This window comes from Acomys russatus, chromosome 4 (genome assembly GCF_903995435.1).
Source record: "Acomys russatus chromosome 4, mAcoRus1.1, whole genome shotgun sequence".
Taxonomy (NCBI): domain Eukaryota; kingdom Metazoa; phylum Chordata; class Mammalia; order Rodentia; family Muridae; genus Acomys; species Acomys russatus.
In genome coordinates this window covers 27,173,248-27,191,902 of record NC_067140.1, presented here as the reverse complement: position 1 = coordinate 27,191,902, position 18,655 = coordinate 27,173,248, and the positions used below count along the sequence as shown (strand labels likewise).

Below are 18,655 nucleotides of genomic sequence, written 5' to 3'. Positions count from 1 at the left end.
CATAGGATTCACAGGAGCCAGGCCGAAGGCTATCTAGGGTAGACACGGTTGCTAATTATTTTTTTGTGAGCACGCTGAGATACAGTCAGTCCTGTGGCCACCGGGCCGCCCTTCGCTGCTCTATGCTGCTAGAAAGCCGTGTCATCGCCCCTTTAAGAAGGGGTCCCACGCCCCCTCTCCCGACCGCCTGAAGCCCCTAAGGGCTGCGAGGACTAGGGGTGTCTAACTGTGGAGGCAGACGCCGCGCAGCTGTTACCCAGAGCGGGAGAGATAGGGGGAGGGCAGGGTCTGAAGAGTGGGTGGGCAGGGGCGGGATCTAAAAGGAGGGGGCGGACAGGGCTGGGGTCTACTAGGCTTACCCGAGGCAAGCTAGGGCGGGGTCTGCAAGCTGGAAGGAGGCGGTGTCTTCAGGGCCAAACAGGCGGGGTGAGGGTGGACAGAAGCTTTCTCACGCAGCTGACTCCGGCCCACTGTGGTTGCAAAGGCTCCCGCTGGCGGCGTGAATACCATGGGCTCTTGCTCCGGCCGCTGCACGCTTCTTGCGCTCTGTGCTCTGCAGCTGGTGAGTCCGGGTGTCCCGAGTGGCTCTCCGGACCCACACCAGCCTCGGGAGGCTCCTGGGATGACAGCTTAGACCTAGGGGTTGCGGCAGATTTTTCTGGCTGCCCGGCATACGAGGGGAGCTGCCGCCCTGCCCGATCCCGGCTGCGCCCTGCTGTGTTTGCTCGGGGAGTGGCATCCTGGCTGGTGCGGACAGGTGCTAGGGAGCGTCTGGGGACCCCCCCCCCGCGGGCCCCAAGGAACAAAAGCCTTCGGGCAGGAGCTGCCCCAGGATTTGCGCTCAGGTCCAGAGTGCCTGGTCCGGGGGACGATGTTGCACTTGGATGTCCACAGCCTCCGAAGGCGCCTGTGGCTCGGAGAAGCAAGCGTGCGTGTCTTACCGCCGTGGCACAAGAGGCCGAGCAGGCAACAAAGTTTAGTGTTTGAGCGTGGACACTAGAGTCGGATGTTCTGGAGAGTATGATCGCCTGGCGCGCCCCGCTTGGGCGCAGGCACTGTCTACCTTGGCCTCCCAATCTCCCTGGCAAGTAGAGGGAAGAGGCTTTCAGGCAAGGATGCCTAGGCTTGAGCCCCCTTCCCCTAGTTGAAGAGCCTTGTCAGAGAACTTGGATGAAACCGAGCAACTTTGCAGCTCTCCCTGAGCTTGGAGTCTGGAATGCGGGTTCTGGGGCTGTTAGGGGAAGGAGCCAAAACAAAGGTCGCTGGGGAAACTCCTTTGCGTAGATGTTAATGAGCCCTGGGTATCTGGTCTTAAAAAGGAAATGTAGCTTTGTTGTCTCTGGGCTGGCTGTGGGCCTGGGCCCTGCTAGCCTGAGTGCCTCCTCCTGGCGCTGAAGCTGGAGGTCCCTGAGGAAGAAGTTGTTTCAAAGACACTTTAAGGCAGTTTGGTGTCTTGTCCTAACAGCAACACAGGTAGTGTCTTGTATCTCCAGGGCCTGCCAGGCATGACATAGGATTGCAGGGAAGGTCCATGGTCCAAGTCTTTACTGGTCTGTGAGTTTCCACTGGGCAGGTCAGACTTGGAGCAGTGTGGAGTCGCTGTCTTTCTGTGAGGGGCTCCCTCAAGGGGCTCCTGGGAAGAGAGAGGAGAAAAGTTCTGCAGGATGACCAGGTCAAGGACAGGGGTGAGCTTTTGGGGAGGGGGATGACTTTGGTTTCCTTGCACTGGGTTTGGTGTGACAACGCTCTCTGACGTGAGGCTGAGAGAAGCAGGTGCTCCGCTCAGGGATGTGGTCCAGGGATCAAGAGGACAAGCTCAAGGCCTTCTTCGCGTTTAACTTCTCCTGTTTACAGGTGTAGGACAGGGACAGCAATTAAGAGGACGTGGTGGCGCAAGCCTTTAATCCCGGCACTCGGGAGGCAGAGGCAGGCGGATCGCTGTGAGTTCGAGGCCAGCCTGGTCTACAAAGTGAGTCCAGGATGGCCAAGGCTACACAGAGAAACCCTGTCTCGAAAATCCAAAAAAAAAAAAAAAAAAAAAAAAAAAAAAGAGGAGAGGGGGCTGTTGGGTTGGAGGGTTTCCCTGGACTGGGCTTCTCAAAGATTCAGTCTCAGCCAAGCCCCAAGGACTCTGTGAAGTTGTACTGAGCCCTGTGCCCTTGCTTTGTCCAGCAGGGCCACAGCTGAAATGCCCCAGGCATCTGTCAAGAGTCTTTTGTCAGGCGCTGCCTGGCAGTTGGGGGTGGGGGGCGGGCCACCCTCCTCAGCCTCTGGGAGGATCAGGCCCAATGCCACCCACTGCTCTGGCCTCTGCATGCGAATGGGGAGCAGAGGAAGCTGGGAGTAGCATGGGGGTCCTGAGGCTTTCCCTTTTTTGACAAGCGTGGGAGTTTTCTGTTACCAAGTTACTGGACAAAAGCCCCAAACAACTCTCCCTGAGGAACAGCAGGAACTTCGCCCGCTCTGAGCCAGCAACCATGCTAGCCAGTCCCAGTCCTTGCTTTGCTGTGATGACAAGACAGAGGATTGGGGCCGGGTGGGGGGGTGGGGGGGTGAGGGTGGGCAAGAAGGACTCTGCAACTAGATTCTGCAGGGCCACTAGCTCTAAGGAGCCTATCTCCGTGCTATGGGCTTCTGGCCGTGTTAGATCAGAACTGAGAGGGTGCAGCAGTACTCTCACGTCTTTCAAGGCTTCTGTTCCTGGGGCAACCAGAGTCTGGCTACTCTTCAGACGGAGGAGGTCCTAGGTCCTGTAGCAGTCACTGTGCAGCTGATCCAGCCTCCAGATGCGGTCTCACAGGAGAGGGCTTTGGGTTTCTTAGTGGACTAACAGGGTCATCTTCGCCTCCCCTTTCTTTTTCTCCCCAGGTATGATTAAAGACTAGTCAGACCCAATCATTTATAAAGAGGCTGGCCTCTGTCCCTGGTGCTGTTGTTTTGTTTTTTCTCTGGGTTCGGGTTTGGGTTTGTTTGTTTGTTTTTCCTCCAAATTTGTAATCCTATGCGCAGGGCTCCTCCAGGAACTAGAAGCCTGCTGGAATGGGGACAGCTGGGCTCTGGTGCTTGAGATCCATTCCGGACCCGCGCACTTGCATGTCGTGTGAGAAAGACTGTGCCCTCCGCGGTCAGTGCCGCTAACAGTTGAACGGAACAAGCAAGCACACAGACCACTGTGTGGCTCCTCAGGACAAGTGCATTGTGGGGGAGGGAAATGCCACCACTACCTGCCTGGGCCTAGGGTTGGAGCTGCAAGTGCATGCAGGGTGGAGACCCTGAGTCCTGCTTAAAGATGGGATGTTCTGTTCCAGAAGATGCAAGAGTGCACTGGGGTCTGAGCCGGTGGATGGAGGCAGCAGGGGTGAAGGCGGATGGTCATAAGTGAGAGGCTTGGTCCTCAAAGACTGCGTGCCGTTAGAGCCCCATCCTATGGGTCAAGAGCAGTCTATGGCCGGGGCTCCATCAACGGTCTGTGTCTTGAACATTCAAACAGGCCTTTGCTGTCATCCATTTGATGGGGTTGGGGTGGACAGCCATCTGGTGCCTCCTTACAGGGCATTCTCACTGTTAGCAGAAGTTCTATGGGATCTTGGCTCTTCTGGTGAAAGGAGAACAGTAGAGGAGGTTCCCATCCAGGCCTTGTCACGGCAGATCTGGCAATGCTGAGAGTCCTAAGTGCCCTCCCAACACTTATATGTTCAGTAACACTAGGAATTCAGTAGTGAGCTAGAGTGCAGCTTAGTGGTCCAGTGCTTGCCTGCCATGTGCAAGAACCTGGGCTTGATCCCGGCACTGGGCACCCACACATATGTAGGCATGCACATGTGCACATACACACTCATACTCACATGCACTCACATACACACACTCACACATGCATGCACACACTCACACTGATACAAATGCACAGGCACACACATGTGTTCATACTCACACACGCACATGAATGCATACACACACACACACACACACACACACGCACACACACGGCTTGGAAGAGTTGGAAACATTCCATTTCTTACATTTCCTGTCCCTACTGACACTCAGAGACTGTCAGAGCTATGTCACAGATGTGTGCTGCTTTCTCTGGCCTTCTAGGAAGCTGAAAGGGCAATCATGCAAAGAGAGGGCCTGCTATTCCCAGGCCATCTCTTACCCATATGAATGCACCAGGGTGGCTTCTGCACCATCCTGAGACCACCTTGAACTGAAGTTTAGACTCTGGATGTGCCCTGGGACGCAGATCCAGAACCCAACAGCTCTGACAGAGGAAGTGGAGAGGGGCAGGAGTTTACAAGGTGGCAGAGAATCAGACACCAGAGGTCTCCATAGGGTTGCTGGAACTGTTGCTTTCCTGGGGCCACAGCAGCTCTATAGATTGCCTTGTGGGGCAAGGTACTGGCTGGGCAGTAGGCAGTAGGAGGGACAGTGCAGAAGGATAGCGTGGTGGACCTCTTTACAACGCTGTGCTGGTGGCCATCAGTCATTCTGCAGGTTTACCGTGGCCCCGATGTGCTGTGTTTGGCTGCTGTGCCTGCCTGACTTGTGCACCACATGAAGCAGGGGCTGGGAATGCAATAGGAAGGAGTTGGCTGTGTCCTAGATGGCCAGGGACAGAGGGGAGGATATGAATGAGTTCTCAGATCAAACAAGAGAGAAGGGGCAAACTCTGGTTGGAAGACTTGAAGAAGCAGGCAGCTGGGGTCAAGGCCATCCTAGCAGGACACTAGGCCCACTGGGCCTGCTGGGCTAGGGCAGCTTGTGACCACCGGGGGATTAAGTTGTAGTCTTAGGCAACACAGGGAGAAGCTGATAAAGGGTTGAGTGTGCCTGAGACACCAGGTGGGTAATACAGGGTTTGCTGGGCATAGGAGTTGCAGAGGTATGGGGTACAGATACACTTCCAACTGTGAGCTCTGAGGCCTTGGACTCAGCCTGACCATGGAGAGCCCATCTCGCAAGGACTCTAGGTAGAGGCAAGGCAGACCCGAGACCCTACCTCAGAGGCTTGAGCTACTCCTTGGAAGGGCCTCCAGTGCTTACTCCTCCTGTAGCCAGGAGAATGGCGTGCTGGATAACTCCCTTCTTGTCTGCCCCTCCTCACTCCCTGCTCATGGAACAGGCTGAGACTGACAGGCCCCATGTTGCTGAGCATCTCACCCCCCTTGCCTGGATCAAGCTTACTGGGTCCCAGTGACCCCCACATTCCAGGCCCAGAGCCATCAGGGTGCGTCTGAGCTGGAGGAGGGGCAGGTTCTGAAGGAATTTTGGCAGATCACAAAAGGAATCTCCCTTAAAAAAAAAAAAACAATTTGTGAAATCACCCCCAGAAGATAGCAAGTCTGGGAAGAGCAGGGCGAAGCACACTATGGGCTTTTGGTGCTGACCGGGTCTGTCATTTGGCTTCCTTCTGCCTACTGCTGCATAATGCGCATGTGTATACACACACACACACACACACACACACACACACACACACACACACACATACACACACCTGCACTTGGCCCAACCTGCCTGCATCCCAGACATTCTCTGGTTGCTTCTGGGGATGGGGTGTCTCTGAACAAATGGCCTGGCCTGGAACCTCTGGATCCAGAGAGCCGTAGGAATGGGTGCTGAGGGACCTTGTCTGCCTGTGTTGGAAGTCCGGGCAGCCTGGGGAGATGGGGCCTCATCCCTTCTATCTGCTGTGTACAGCCCTAGCCCTGACCATCCACTTGTCCTTCAGAGCATCCCTTCTGTGGGAGAAGAGGCCACTGTCCCTTTGGGCAGCCACAGAGATTCCCCTAGATCCACACAGAGAACAGAAGAGGCCTGGACCATCTCTAAAAGGGCAAGTGAGGGCACAATCTCCACTCAAGGCTTCTTCCCTCTGTGGCTGTGCAGCCAGCCACAGTGAGGTGTTCACGGCCTGGCCAGGGTGGCCACCAGCACAGTTACAAACCCCACTGTAAATGCGGCTCTCAGTGAGCGGTGGCGTTTATTGACCCCTGAGCTGCAGCTCCTGCTAGGGGAGTCAGCACGGCTGTCCTGAGACTGTCCTTGTGTTGGGCTGTGTGCTATGCCATTTCCACCCTGGGTTTTACCTGCTTAGGCGAGACCCACCTGTAGCCCATTCTAGACAAAGGCTTCTGGTCTGGTCATGCCTTCTCTATTGTTCGTCTGGTGGCCATGGGATGTACAGTGGCTCTGGTGTCCTAAGCAGTGTGACCTCCTTAGGTCTTTTCACCTTCCACTCGAGTGGAATTAGTTTATGTTATATTTATGTATAAGTAAGCATCAGGGTGATGCTTACTTATTCTTTGGAGGGGACGGAAGCCCCATTTGCTTCATCTGCCTACTTCTCCATTCCCTCATATCAGTGAGGGTTTCTGGAAGGGTGCGGATAGCTTGACTGGGAAGTTAGACCAGGAAGGGGCAGGCCAGGCCAGACTCACCTGGGTTTAAGTTACTTTCCTCACTGCTGTGACAAAACACTTGACACGAACAACTTCAGGGATGAAAGGTTTTTATTTTGGTTCATGGCTTCAGCGTTCAGTTCATAGCTGGTAAGTTATAGCACACGAGTGGCTCCGTTTGGTGGTGAGAGCATGTCACAGCGGCTGGTCACATGGCTCTGACCAGGAAACAAAACACAGGTGGGAACCAGGGGTGAGCACAACACTCGAAGGCCTGTGCCTAGTGATGCACTTGTACCAGTTAGGTCTGACCTCCTGTGGACCTTCAGGAGGACAACTCTGTGCCTCCCAGCCAATGTCACCAACTAGGGAACAAACAGTGTTACGTGAGCCTGTGGAGGCCCTTCAGACCCATCCCCAACACCTAGGTCACTGGCTGTCCTGAATCATTTGAAAGTCACACCATTGGGTTCCGTTCACACCCCAGTGTGCGTTTCTCTGTGTAGCCTCAGCACTGTTTCAACATTAAGACTCTGTCCAATGTCTTGCCACAGGGCTCTGATGACAAGGTGGCTGCTCCTGAGCTGTCCTTCTTGTCTTTGGCCTCTAAGACTGCCTACAGCTTCTGCTGTGGACAATGTGGTGGCTACAGCATCTGACATGCCTCCGTGGGGCCAGCACCTATGAGCACCTGCTGTATATACTACACAGGCCAAGTAGCATCTGGCATCACTGTGGGTGTGGACAAGCCCCAGCTTATATTCATGGTCAGGAAAGGACTAATCAGGGTGGGCAGTCCTCATCTCAAGCAAAGCCCCTAGAGGCTCAGGGACCAGCCATTTTTTATGGTGCCACGTATTTGTTTGTTTGTTTGTTTTTACAATGTTTATTCAATATTTTTACACATACAACTATACTATTGCACACATATACAATAAAACTACCCACAGCAAGAAGAACCACGAAACAATCAGGAATTGTATATATGTTACATTCATAGTGTTTTGGCTATTTGTATTTGGCAGCCTTGATGAAAACATCTTTAGGGGACCAGCCATTTTTATTTCACTCCAGCACTGGCCATGCTCACTGCATGCAGGCAGTGCAGGCTCCTAACCAACCCTGGAAGGATGCTTGGCATATTCCAGTGAGAAGAGTGTCCCGGTTGAGACACCAACTCCCAATTCCTTAGAGAGGATGTAGCTCCAAGGCAAACAAGTGATTCCTTGTAAAAATAAGCAAAGCTTTTGCAGAGCTGTGCAGTGAGCTCTCCATGCGTGGCTTCCATGTAGAAGGCATGTGAATGAAGAGGTGGGATCCATCAGCTGGGTCGGCTCTGTCTGCCCATGGAGAGCTGGTGATGGCCCACCCTCTTCCTCGGTGCAAACAGCCTGTCAGGCCTAACCAGGAGCCAGAAATTTGGCCAAGCAGCTCTCTGTCCACACTGTGAAAGGACAGAGATGAGAGCTGATCCCTGAGAACTGACAGATGTGAAATTTTCCCATAAGCGACTGCTCCACCCTCCATATGCCTCGTTAAGGGGTTTACTCGTGTACAGGGAGACACCTTCTCCGGGGAGGCTAGCATTAGGAAGGGTCTTTGGAAGTGGGCACTTGGCTGAGTAGAAGCTTCCTCCACCAACAGTTGTAATCGTGGGACCTGGTACAAACCCACTAGGAGCCAGCAGGTGTGAGTGCTTTGAGACATGAGAGAAGACAGTATGTGTTAACACTTTGACAGGAGGGGCACTAAGTGTGAGTATTCTGTGACAGGAAGGGGGAATAGTGGGATCTGTGACATAAGAGGGACCTTTGAGCACTCTGGTGGGAGATGGGACAGAGGGTATGAGCTTTCTGTATCGGAGGAGTGGATGGGTTTGGGAACTCTGTGATTGTCCAGGGGCTGGCGAGTGTGAGCGCTTTGTGGCTTTTGTGGGACCCATCTTAAACAGATTCTGCTGGGCCATTCTTGGTGTTGACAGTCTGCCTTTCCCTCTCCACTTAGCAGCCCGAGTCAGCCATCACCTGGAGAACCCCAGACTCCTGGAGAACACACTTGTTACCAAAATGCTTTTAAGGCTTCTTTGGACATACTCACCACTCCTGGCCCATTCACAGCTGCCAGGGCATGGCCAATTGCAGGGGTTTCCAGGTTGGAGTCTCTGGGCTTCTGTGTTCCAGCACAGGCTAAGGTCTCATCTGCCACCTGAGCATCTGGGCTGCACTTTAGGATCTGTGCTTCTTCTTTATGTCCCCTCCTTAAATCATAGCACTTGGGAGGCAGAGGCAGGTAGATCTATGTGATTGCAAGGCTGGCCGGGTGTACATGAGTTCTGAATGGAAAAAAAAAAAAAGAAAAAAGAGATACAAAGGAAAGGATATGAATGGTCCTAGGTATGGCGGAGGAGAAGGTTTATTATAGATAAAAGGGAGAGCATTTCTAGAGGCAGGGACACCTGGGAGAAGCCAGAGTGGACATGACCAGGAGCCATGACAGGAGAGTGAGGAGGGGAGAGGGGAAAGCCAGACTGAGAGTCCAGGTGGGTAAAGGACAGACAAAAAGGCCAGGTAACCAAAATGGCTGGATTATATAGGGAAGGGCAGGTGGGGGAAGGGTGTGCCAGCCAGGAAGGCCTTGTAACAGGGAGGGACTGAGGGATGCTGGAAGAACCTGATGGCCAGTTCTGCTTTGGTATATTAAATAGGCACCTCAGCTGATTGTCAGGGTTTGAGACCTAACAAGTTCCAGAACAGCCTGGACTGTGTAGAGAGACCCCATGTCAAACAAAAACAAAACCAAAACAAACAAACAAAAAAAAACAACCTTGGGTGTTTTTGGTCTCCATGTGAGGGACTGGGGACAAGGGAACAGCCTAGCTCAAGAGAGGAGCAATCCGGGAGTGACATTTGGGCTTGTCAGACTTGATGATCTTTGCCCAAAAGGCTATAACATAGGCACACAACACTGCTCAGGGTTATGGCCAAGGAGTGTGTGGCCCACCTGGTACAGATGTTAAAACAGATGTGAGGGCTACTTAGGAGGAGGCAAAAGCTGGAGGTGGCCCATTAGGGTCCATTGCTCTTCATGGGCCACCTGTTCTTAGGTCACCGCTCTGGAACGGCAGGTGTTTGACTTCCTGGGCTACCAGTGGGCACCCATCCTGGCCAACTTCATGCACATCGTCGTGGTCATCTTGGGGCTCTTCGGCACCATTCAGTATCGGCCACGCTACATCGTGGTGGTAAGTCCACTGTGCTTGGCCACCTCTACGCAAGGAATAGAAGCCCCCGCCACCCTTGGTAGCAGCTTGGGCAGAATGTCTTAGGTTGACACCTGTCCAGGGTGGGTTTACAGAAGGTCAGACTCAGGGAGTCCTGACTTTGCCACAAGTTCAAGGGTTTTCTTCCAAGGGGCTGGAGAAAATCAGATAGCTGAAGCTGCTGGTTTCAACTCCTGCCCTGTCTTTTCTGACCTCCCTAGTATGCTGTGTGGGCAGCTGTGTGGGTTACCTGGAACGTCTTCATTATCTGCTTCTACCTGGAAGTGGGGGGCCTCTCAAAGGTAAGTAGAGATGGGAAGGGGTTCACCCTCTGGGTCTTGGCCAGATCCCCACGGGACACTTGATGACGACACCCATTGCACATTTCCTAATGGCGGCAGGAGCTTGGTGCACAGTGCCAATGGCAGCACCAGGCCTATTTTGCCTGTGATCAGGGCTTCAGTAGTTTGGGAAGACTGGTTTGTGGGTGGGAAGGGTTGTTGGTAAGGCATTGTGGGTGTCAGTGGGCCAGGGCCTCAGGCTGCATAGCACAGAGGGTGGATCTCCCGGATGGCCTTCGAACCAGGCAGTGCCAGGGAAGATTTCCTGGGACCGAGTGGATACCTGGCAGAGGTGTGTGGGCATGTCCTTCTCAGGGGGTGGTGGGATTGGGGCACAAGCAGAGACCTTCCTCTGTGGCCACATGGAGAGTTCTGCCCTGGCCAACTGCCATGTGCCCCCTGAGGAAGCTCCGGGCTGGGCCAGCTTTGTTCCCCTTACGCTAGAGAGATATGAAGTGGCGTGGTGGACTGAGCTAGCCCTGACTGGGCTTATGTAAGTCACAGTAAAGGAGCAACAGACACGAGGCCCAAGACCCTCTATGGCAGCTTTGGCCATGGACATGAATGAGGGTTTTGAGGAAACTGGGAGTCATAATAGTGAGTCCTGAGGTTTTCCCCAGACAAGGGTCCTTCCTGGAGGAAGGAGTATGAGGGCCGAGGGCCAACAAAACTAGGCTTTTCCATTGGGGAACAGTTTGGGGACACTTGTTCCTGTCCTCCGCAGCTGGTGCCTAAGAGGAAAGGGTGCAGGGAGACTGGCTACTTTGTTCTTCCCTACTCCAAGCTATGGTTGGTAGAGGCTGGCTGCCTCCTGATACTAGCTTTTTCTGTTCCTTTGCCCCCAGGACAGGGGGCTCTTGACCTTCAATCTCTCCCGGCATCGCTCCTGGTGGGAAGAGCACGGGCCAGGCTGTCTTCGCGAAGATGCAGCCACAGCTGGTCTCGGGGTGCTGCATGGCCAGTCCCTGGTGGTGGGTGCTGGCTGTGCCATGGTGCACAGCTACGTGGAAGCTCTGCACAGTGGCCTGCAGATCTTGCTGGCGGTGAGTGTGGGGTAGATTCGGGGCCTTTCCTTCACACAAAGGCACCAGCTTTCCTCCTTGTTAAGCAGGATTGCCTCCATATCCTGCAAGAAGTAAAGGAATCATCCAGGTGGGCTTCTCACCTCGAGCCCATCTTAGTTGCTGTTCTATTGCCGAGAAGAGACACCATGACCAAGGCAACCCTCATGAAAGAAAGCATTGAACTGGGGATTTGCCCACAGTGTCAGAGGTTTAGCCCATTATCATCATGGTGGGGAGTGTGGCAGGAAGGCATAGTTCTGGAGAAGAGGCTGAGAGCTACATCCTAATCCATAGAAAGAAAGAGCCTAGGCCCGGCATGGCCCAGCCCCAGTGACACACTTCCTCCATCAAGGTCATGCTTCCTAAGTCTTACAACCCTTTGAAACAGTACCACTCCCTGGGGAGTAAACAAATACATGAGCCCGTGGGGGGCCATTACTGTTTAAACCACCACAGAACTTCATCGCTCTTCTTGTAAGACAGGCTCAGAACCAGAATCATACTTCAGTCTCTGATGATACTGTGGGGTACTACCAGGCAACCAGGAACAGCAACAGCAAAGGTGAAAAAAGTGCAGGCAAGAGAGTGACCTAGAAACCCCAGTAGGCCACTGAAAAGGAGACAAAAGGCTCAGACCAGCCAGTAAGTCTGCACCCCCCTGGACTTGGGTTGTCTACGCTGAGTCTCTAGGGAGATACAAGTCTCAGAGAATTCTAAGAAGCTGAGACTTTATTCTTTTCCATGTGTGTTCAGGAGCCTGATCCAAGGGGAATGATCAGAGAAGGCCTGATGGCACCCTACAGCTGTGGTGGAGGATGGGAGGCAGAATTCAGGGGTGCAGGGCCATACCAGAGGACCTGGGGTTCTGAACCCCAAAGGCTTTCCCCCAGGACCTTAGCCCACTTAACTGGCCAGGGAGTTACAGAGAGTGCAGAAAAAGTGGCATGGAAGAAGTCCAAGGAGGCATCTGAGGGGCTGGTGCTGAGGCAGCGTTCCCTGCTGGTCGGTGACAATGGCAACACAGGTGGCTCAGGCTTCAGCCTTCTTGCAAGGCCCAAGGTCTGGACTTGGCATCGTCTACCAAGAACAGAAGGGAGGTTGTGGCGTCTTTGGGGGGTAAGGGATATGTGGCTCACATGTTTGCTCTGAGACCTCACAGCTAATACAAGGACTGAGTCCTTAGCTATCTATGTAAAGGAAATTCTGAGACAACACCCCCAACTCAGGAACAGCAGATGGCCAGGAGACTATGAGGCCCTCGGGCTACCTAACAACAGCACCACCTGCTGAAGACAAGCCAAAGACACAGGAGCCTTTCAGAAGAACACTTCACATCCAGAGAGGGCACCAGAGGCATACCAACTCCCATTACAGTCTCCAGCCCTCTCTTTACTCTCAAGGCCTTTCACACCCTCCTCAGGTGGTCCAGGTGCAGCTCCGCCCCTTTGCAGAACACTCATCCTCTGGATCCAGTGTCAAGTCTGAGCTCCCTCACTGCCAGTTACTGGACCCCTTACTGTGCCCCAAGTTCTGTCATTCCAGGACAGAGCCTGGTGCACTCAGGGTGAGTCTAGGCCTGGGTACTTTATCAGTGTGTCTGCATTTGGCTTGCTGCAGGGACTGGAGTCTTGGAAAGACCAAGAAAATGTAGACTCATGAACTCTGTCTGGCTGTTCATGGAGAAAGATGTCATCAGGAGACTTTCCAAAGGCCAGTCAGGGCCTTGTCCAGCCACACCAGGGCACCTCATCCTGCATAGAAAAGTAAGGGCCGCAGAAGCTGCTATAAACACTCTGCAGCCCATTGAGTCTGGATCCCCCTAGGTGGCCTGCTACCTCAGCATGGATCAGGATGGGGATCCAAATATTTGGCCTCTCATAGAGGACACATTCTGGCTTTAGAGCTGTATAAAGCCTATAATAACAACTGACCAGACAGGAGAAAGCAGGCATAGTGACACAAGGTTGCCATCCCAGCATATGAGAAACGGAGGGAGTAGGATCACCAGTTCAAGGCCGGCCTGGGTATATAGGAAAACCGTTTCTGAAAAATAAAATAAAATGGGGCTGTGACAGAGCAGTTAGTAAGATGCTTGCTTGGCAAGCACGGGGCCTGAGTCCAGCCCCATGGCACCCACATAAAAACTGCTGGGCACCTGGAGAGATGGCTCAGTGTATAAGAGCACTTGTTGCACTAGCGTGAGGACCTGAGTTCAGATCCCACCACCCTGCCTCAGGGCACTAAGATGGAGAGGGCTAGAGCAAAGCGCTTGAAGTTCTCTTCTGGCCTCCACTGCACTCGCAGGTGCACACTCATGAACAGGTGTGTAGATACATCATTACCTAAGCACATAGGATAAACAATTATAATAATTCTTGGATTAAAATCTCACTATGTAGCCCTGGCTGTCCTGGAGCTCGGTGTAGATCAGGCTTGCCTCAAACTCATAGAGATCTGCCTGCCTCTACCTCCCAAGTGCTTGGATTGAAGGTGTGCGCCATCAGAGCTGTTTCATGAAACTAAAGAACAGCCATAGCTGGTGAACGTGGAACTGACTCTGTTCACCTCTGCAGCACTGCTCAAATTAATGATGAGCAGTGGGGAGAGAGACAGCCCCCCGGGCCCAGGTGCGGCCACCTCTCTGCTCCTGTGCCTTAGTGAACCGTTTGTGCCTCAGCTATCACTGCTTAAAAATGAAGGTCGTTTTGATAGATGGACTCAATGGGGCTGGAAGGAGGGTTTAGGAAACTGTGTGGAACAGCAGCCCACACGGTTGTGGGTGCCACGCCTTGGGCAAAACCAAGTTAGTCCACGGAGAAGCCTGGTCCCATCTCCCGGTCCCCTAGGTTTCCCAGTGCATACAGTGCTTGGCAGAGCTCACAGGACAACCAGCAACTGGCAGTAGGAGTTGAATTCTACATCTGAAGACATCCAAGATGTAAGGCAGTATGCAGCAGGCAGTGCGGGTAGCCTTGTGGTCCACACTATGCCTCCACTCCTACCCTGGGCATCCTGCTTAAGTTCAGCCTTCACAGTGGGAAGCCAAAGTCATGTTTCTCACCTACTGTAACTCATTCAGAGGCTAGGGAGGATCCCGGTTGCCCCCAAACATGAAGGAACCCAAGTACGGTCCTCAGAAGAGAAAAAACTGTTTAGTCAAGGGTCTCTCTCAAGAATTCTAACATTGCAGACTCTTTAAAGACAGTAACGCCTTTAATCCTAGCACTCGGGAGGCAGGTGGGTCGTTGTGAGTTCAAGGCCAGCCTGGTCTATAAAGCAAGTCTAGGACAGCCAAGGCTACACAGGGAAACCCTGTCTGGAAAAACAAACAAAAACAGAAACAAAAAGACAGTAACTGGAAACTGGAAAGGCAAATGAAAGTCTTGTTGCAGGGTGCAGAATGATGCTGGTGGGACTAATGCTGGAGGAAAGAGATTCTGTATGCCCATGGGGAGACAGCCTTCGGCCGTTCTTCCTCATGTGGATGCCAGCTTGCACATCTTGTCTGCCTGCACTTGTTCTTCCTGGAGAAAAGTGCCCTCCGTGTCGTCCAGTCTGGCTAGGATAAGAACGTGTCGCACTTAGCTTTTACCAGACCACTGGTAATAAAGGCCGAGAGGAAAGAAAGCTTCCAGAAGAGGCAGCGTGGATAGATGCTCAGGGAAGAGCTGAGTGAGCAGAGTGGACAGGAGAAATGGTGGGGAAAGAGGCAAGAGTGTGCAGGTAGGATGCCATGAGCCACCAGGGGTGACAGATCGGATGCAGCCCCTCCCCCAGGAGAACCATGTTTAGCCCCTTGACCAGCTTTCCATGGGGCCAACCCAGCATGTGACCCACCACTTCCAGCTGTGAGAGACATCTCGGGCTCTCTTCACAATGAGAATGACCTTCCAGGCTCTTTCTGGATGAGCACCGGGGTGGGGTGGGGGTGGGGGGACCACGGTCTGCAGCTGAGCTAGGTCTCACAGGCATTGAGCGCATGCATGTCCAACTTCCGTCTGATAAAGTGTTGTCTGTCTCCTTTGCCAGGAGGGTGTGGTGGCCGGGCCAGGTCACCTAGCTGTGGTGTCCTGAAGTACCCCCTCTCTGGCTTTCTGGAACCCCACTATAGTTCCTGACTCGCTGTACCTTTTGAAATATGTGGGTGCACCAAATCATTCAGGGTCCCAGCAAGACAGAGACAGTTCCCTCGGACAAAGCTGTTGCCAGGCGGGGAGCGGGGGGGTGGACATGATATAGGTGTTATGGTGGGGCCCACAGGGGGCAGTGAATTCCCCTGAGATTCACGGCAGCATCTTGGGTCCTGAAATAATAGACAAAGAGCGAGCTGCCAGCACCAGGGAAAGTGACTAGTTATGGGGGCTGATTTTTCCTTCTCTTGGATCTGCTGGGTTCCCCACTAGCCAACCTAGTAAACAAACAAACAAACAAAACCATCTTGTCCACATAGCCAGCCTTGCATGCCAGAAACAGAGGCTAGAAGCAGAATGATGACATGGAGAATACAGGCCTACACATCTTGGCTCAGAGGACACAGGGCATAATCTTGCCGCCTCCAAACTAGCTCTCAGATGCCCATGGTCCATGGGTCCAGCTCTGTTTCCCCATGTCCAGTTCTCCAAGTCCTAAAAGGGGAAGTGAATACCACCCTTCAGAGTGGCTTGGTCACCTTCCTCACCCAAGTGTTGCTCACTGAGTAGTGGGGTCAAGGGTAAACGGAAGATGTCTGGAATGTGGGAGTTTGGGAAGCCATGCAGGTCAGAGTCACAGTTCCATTTTACAGGGGAGGAAATCGAGGCTTGGGGGATGCAGAGCTTTCGTCAGGTACACACGAGGCCATCCGTGTGTCCTCGTGATGCTGTCGCAGTGTGATGGCTTGGCACATCTGGCCTCTTGGTGTCTTTCAGCTCCTGGGTCTCGTCTATGGCTGCTACGTGGTCAGTGTGCTCACGGAAGAAGAGGACAGCTGTAAGTGCGCAGCTAGCATGAGTGACCACTCTGAGTGCTATGTTATTCGAGATGGGGCCTGAAGGTGCTCCTCAGTGATGCTCGGTGCCTGACCACAGGGGTGACAGTACAAAGATCTGAGAGTTGGGGGCGGGAGCTGTTTATGAAGAGAGGCACAGCAGCCCTCAGGTCCAAGGACACCTAACCTCATGACCCTACAGTGGCCCCAGGAATGTCTGAGTCTTCAGTAGCATGGGCCACTCTGCCTGTCTTCTTGCACCCATGTTGATTGACACTTAGTATGAGGCAGGACCAATGTGGGCAGAATATCCTTTTCCCTCTGCATGTAAACCCTTTCAACTTAACTTTGATTTGCAGCATAACACAGTAATACTTCAAGACTGGCCTTCCCCCTTCGAGGACTCCCAGCCCTGATGTAGTCTCATGGGAAGTCCCTACAGAGAAAGGATTGACTGGGCGTGGGGGTTGCAGGGAGTGGGCAGTCAGGGCTCCTGTGGATAGAACCTTCCTGAGAGTCAGGATTGAAATTCAAAGCCATCTGCCCCAGAGATCTGGGCCACGAGGCCAGCTGTTCCCATGTTTAAGAGACTTGGGCCTGACTTTGGAGGCTGATGAAGTATGGTCTCTGAGCCTGGGATCAAGCCCCTGGGGCTGGCTGATCACTGAGACCCCAGCTGGCTGCTGGGAGATGAAGCAGGAGCTCCACCTGCTGTTTGAATTCGGAATTGCAGCCAGCCTTGCGCTTGGGAAATGTGTTCCTTTTGCCCAATAAGCCTGGCATCCACTAGTGTGGGTGCGGTTTCATGGGGCAGGTGCTTTATGTTAGCCGAAGGCTGCGGGGATGATGGGGAGAGTCTGGCAGGGCCAGATGCAGCCCCATCCATGCTGGAGGACCCTTGTTGGCCTCCCCACCTGACCCAAGAGATCCCAGCAAGGTTTAAGATACAGGGGATGGATTTTGGGTGGTGCCTACTCCTTCACAAGACCTGGCATTGCCCCTCGTGTTGGGAATCTGCCACGGGGAATGTTTTCCATTCTGCCATCTTTTTCATCATTTGGGTTTTGTTTTATTTGGGCTTGATTTCTTTCAGTTGATTTCATTGGTGGATTTGACCCATTCCCCCTGTACCATGTCAATGAAAAGCCGTCCAGCCTCTTGTCCAAGCAGGCATATTTGTAAGTATGGCCCACCCAGGCCTGCATTAGAGTGCGTACAAAACAAGGCTCTTCTTCTTGGAGACTTTATCTGTCAATCCATCTGTGCCTCCATCACTCCCCTAAGATCATGCTGTGCTTAGGTGTCAGGGTATGCTGGCTGTAGAGCTCAGCCCCATTTGTTGGAGCTCAAAGCTCAGCAGGGGCCGGTCTCAGGAATGGGAAGGACACCACAGGCTGCTCCCCAGGGGCCTCACTGGTTCAGTAAGCGTAGAGGATGTGGATGTCTGTTTCCTGTATTGGGCAGGTTCCCATCTCTGAAGCAACGCTGCAGCCTTTCAGCTCCCATGGCTGGGCCTGGGCTTCCTGGTGGTCCTGAAGCTGAGGTCGGAAGAGGCATCTGGAGGTTGCTCCGATCCCAGAGATTCCTGATGTCTGACCTCGGAGTGTCCTAGGCTATCATGGATAACATTATGGATAGGCATCAGAAGTAGAGGGGCTTTGGCTCCCAGGACAAATTGTGGAGGAAATACAGATCTAAGAGGGGAGGAGCCCCTGCAGGCTGCCAGCTGCACAGCCTTCAGTCTTCCTAGTGTGCTCCTGAGCTAAGCCTGGGCTCAATAGGTCTCCAGTAATAGGGGCAACGTGGCGATTCCTCCTCAGTGGGGAGTCTGACCAGGGTGAAACCCTCACTCCATTTCCTGTCCCACAGGAACGGGCCAGGGTCATCAGAGTGTGAGATCAGTACCTACCCTGGGCATGGAGAAGCCTAGTCCCTGGCATATTTTTGCTATGCCTTGAGCAACTATCCCTTCCTTGGTTTTGTGGGGTTTGCATTTGAAGTGCTCCAATACTGTCCTTCCCCCTTTTCCTGGGCTGCTCTGATCTCTGCCTTCTCCACAGGCCTTCATAAGTGAGGAAGTGGCTGACCCTGCTCTTGCAACCCAGCCTCAGCCACAGAAACAATGAGGAGACTCCAGGCCTGGAGTCACAGCCCTGCTTCCCTGCCTGCCTAGCATATTTTCATGTTCACCTTGGATACCAGTGAGGGGTGGGGGACTCTGCAGGCCAGGGTGGCTGAAACTGTGAATTTGTAATTTCTTTTTTTTTTTTCTAAAAAGAATCAAAATAAAATTAAGAAAAAAATGAGAGAATCTGGAAACAAACTATTTGAATTCCTGGTTTTCTTGGGCAGCTGGCAGAAAACCTGGGTCATTTCCTCAGGAGTCCCCTGGTGCTCTATCCTGGGCTTACAGGACCTGCAAACCACATACTGCTGCCAGGGGAAGGGCCCATCAGAGGATATAAGAAAGTTCAGCTCCACCAGGAAGTCCCTATGAATCACCAAGATCCAAGAGTGACTGAGGCCTTAAATAAATACTGCAGTACCCCAGCTGCAGGTCTTATTCAGGCAAAGTCCCAGGCCCTACTGAAGCCAATGGCATCCCTGGAGCTGAACCAGAAGCCCTG

The 18,655-nt window shown here is 53.2% G+C and overlaps 1 protein-coding gene across 3 annotated transcripts; it reads left to right on the top strand.

The window, feature by feature from the left end:
• The first annotated feature begins 393 nt into the window (after positions 1-393).
• Positions 394-18,293, top strand: Nkain4 (sodium/potassium transporting ATPase interacting 4). 3 transcript variants are annotated; one of them, XM_051143973.1, is made up of 7 exons: positions 397-562; positions 9,502-9,639; positions 9,879-9,959; positions 10,844-11,041; positions 15,970-16,030; positions 17,122-17,206; positions 18,089-18,293. In XM_051143973.1, exons 1-7 carry the CDS (start codon positions 509-511, stop codon positions 18,096-18,098), a joined length of 627 nt encoding a protein of 208 aa, XP_050999930.1. In that variant the 5' UTR covers positions 397-508; the 3' UTR covers positions 18,099-18,293. The 3 variants fall into 3 exon arrangements, with proteins under 3 accessions (XP_050999931.1, XP_050999930.1, XP_050999932.1); XM_051143975.1 differs by lacking the exon at positions 397-562 and adding an exon at positions 604-1,473; XM_051143974.1 differs by lacking the exon at positions 17,122-17,206 and having other exon boundaries at positions 394-562.
• The last annotated feature ends 362 nt before the right edge of the window (positions 18,294-18,655 follow it).

Bases quoted from the DNA above. Each gene is read 5' to 3' on its own strand.
- Nkain4 (XM_051143973.1), top strand. From the start codon at position 509: ATGGGCTCTTGCTCCGGCCGCTGCACGCTTCTTGCGCTCTGTGCTCTG. The intron at 9,640-9,878 runs GTAAGTCCACTG...TGACCTCCCTAG, and splicing joins GGCCACGCTACATCGTGGTG to TATGCTGTGTGGGCAGCTGT. The intron at 9,960-10,843 runs GTAAGTAGAGAT...CTTTGCCCCCAG, and splicing joins AAGTGGGGGGCCTCTCAAAG to GACAGGGGGCTCTTGACCTT.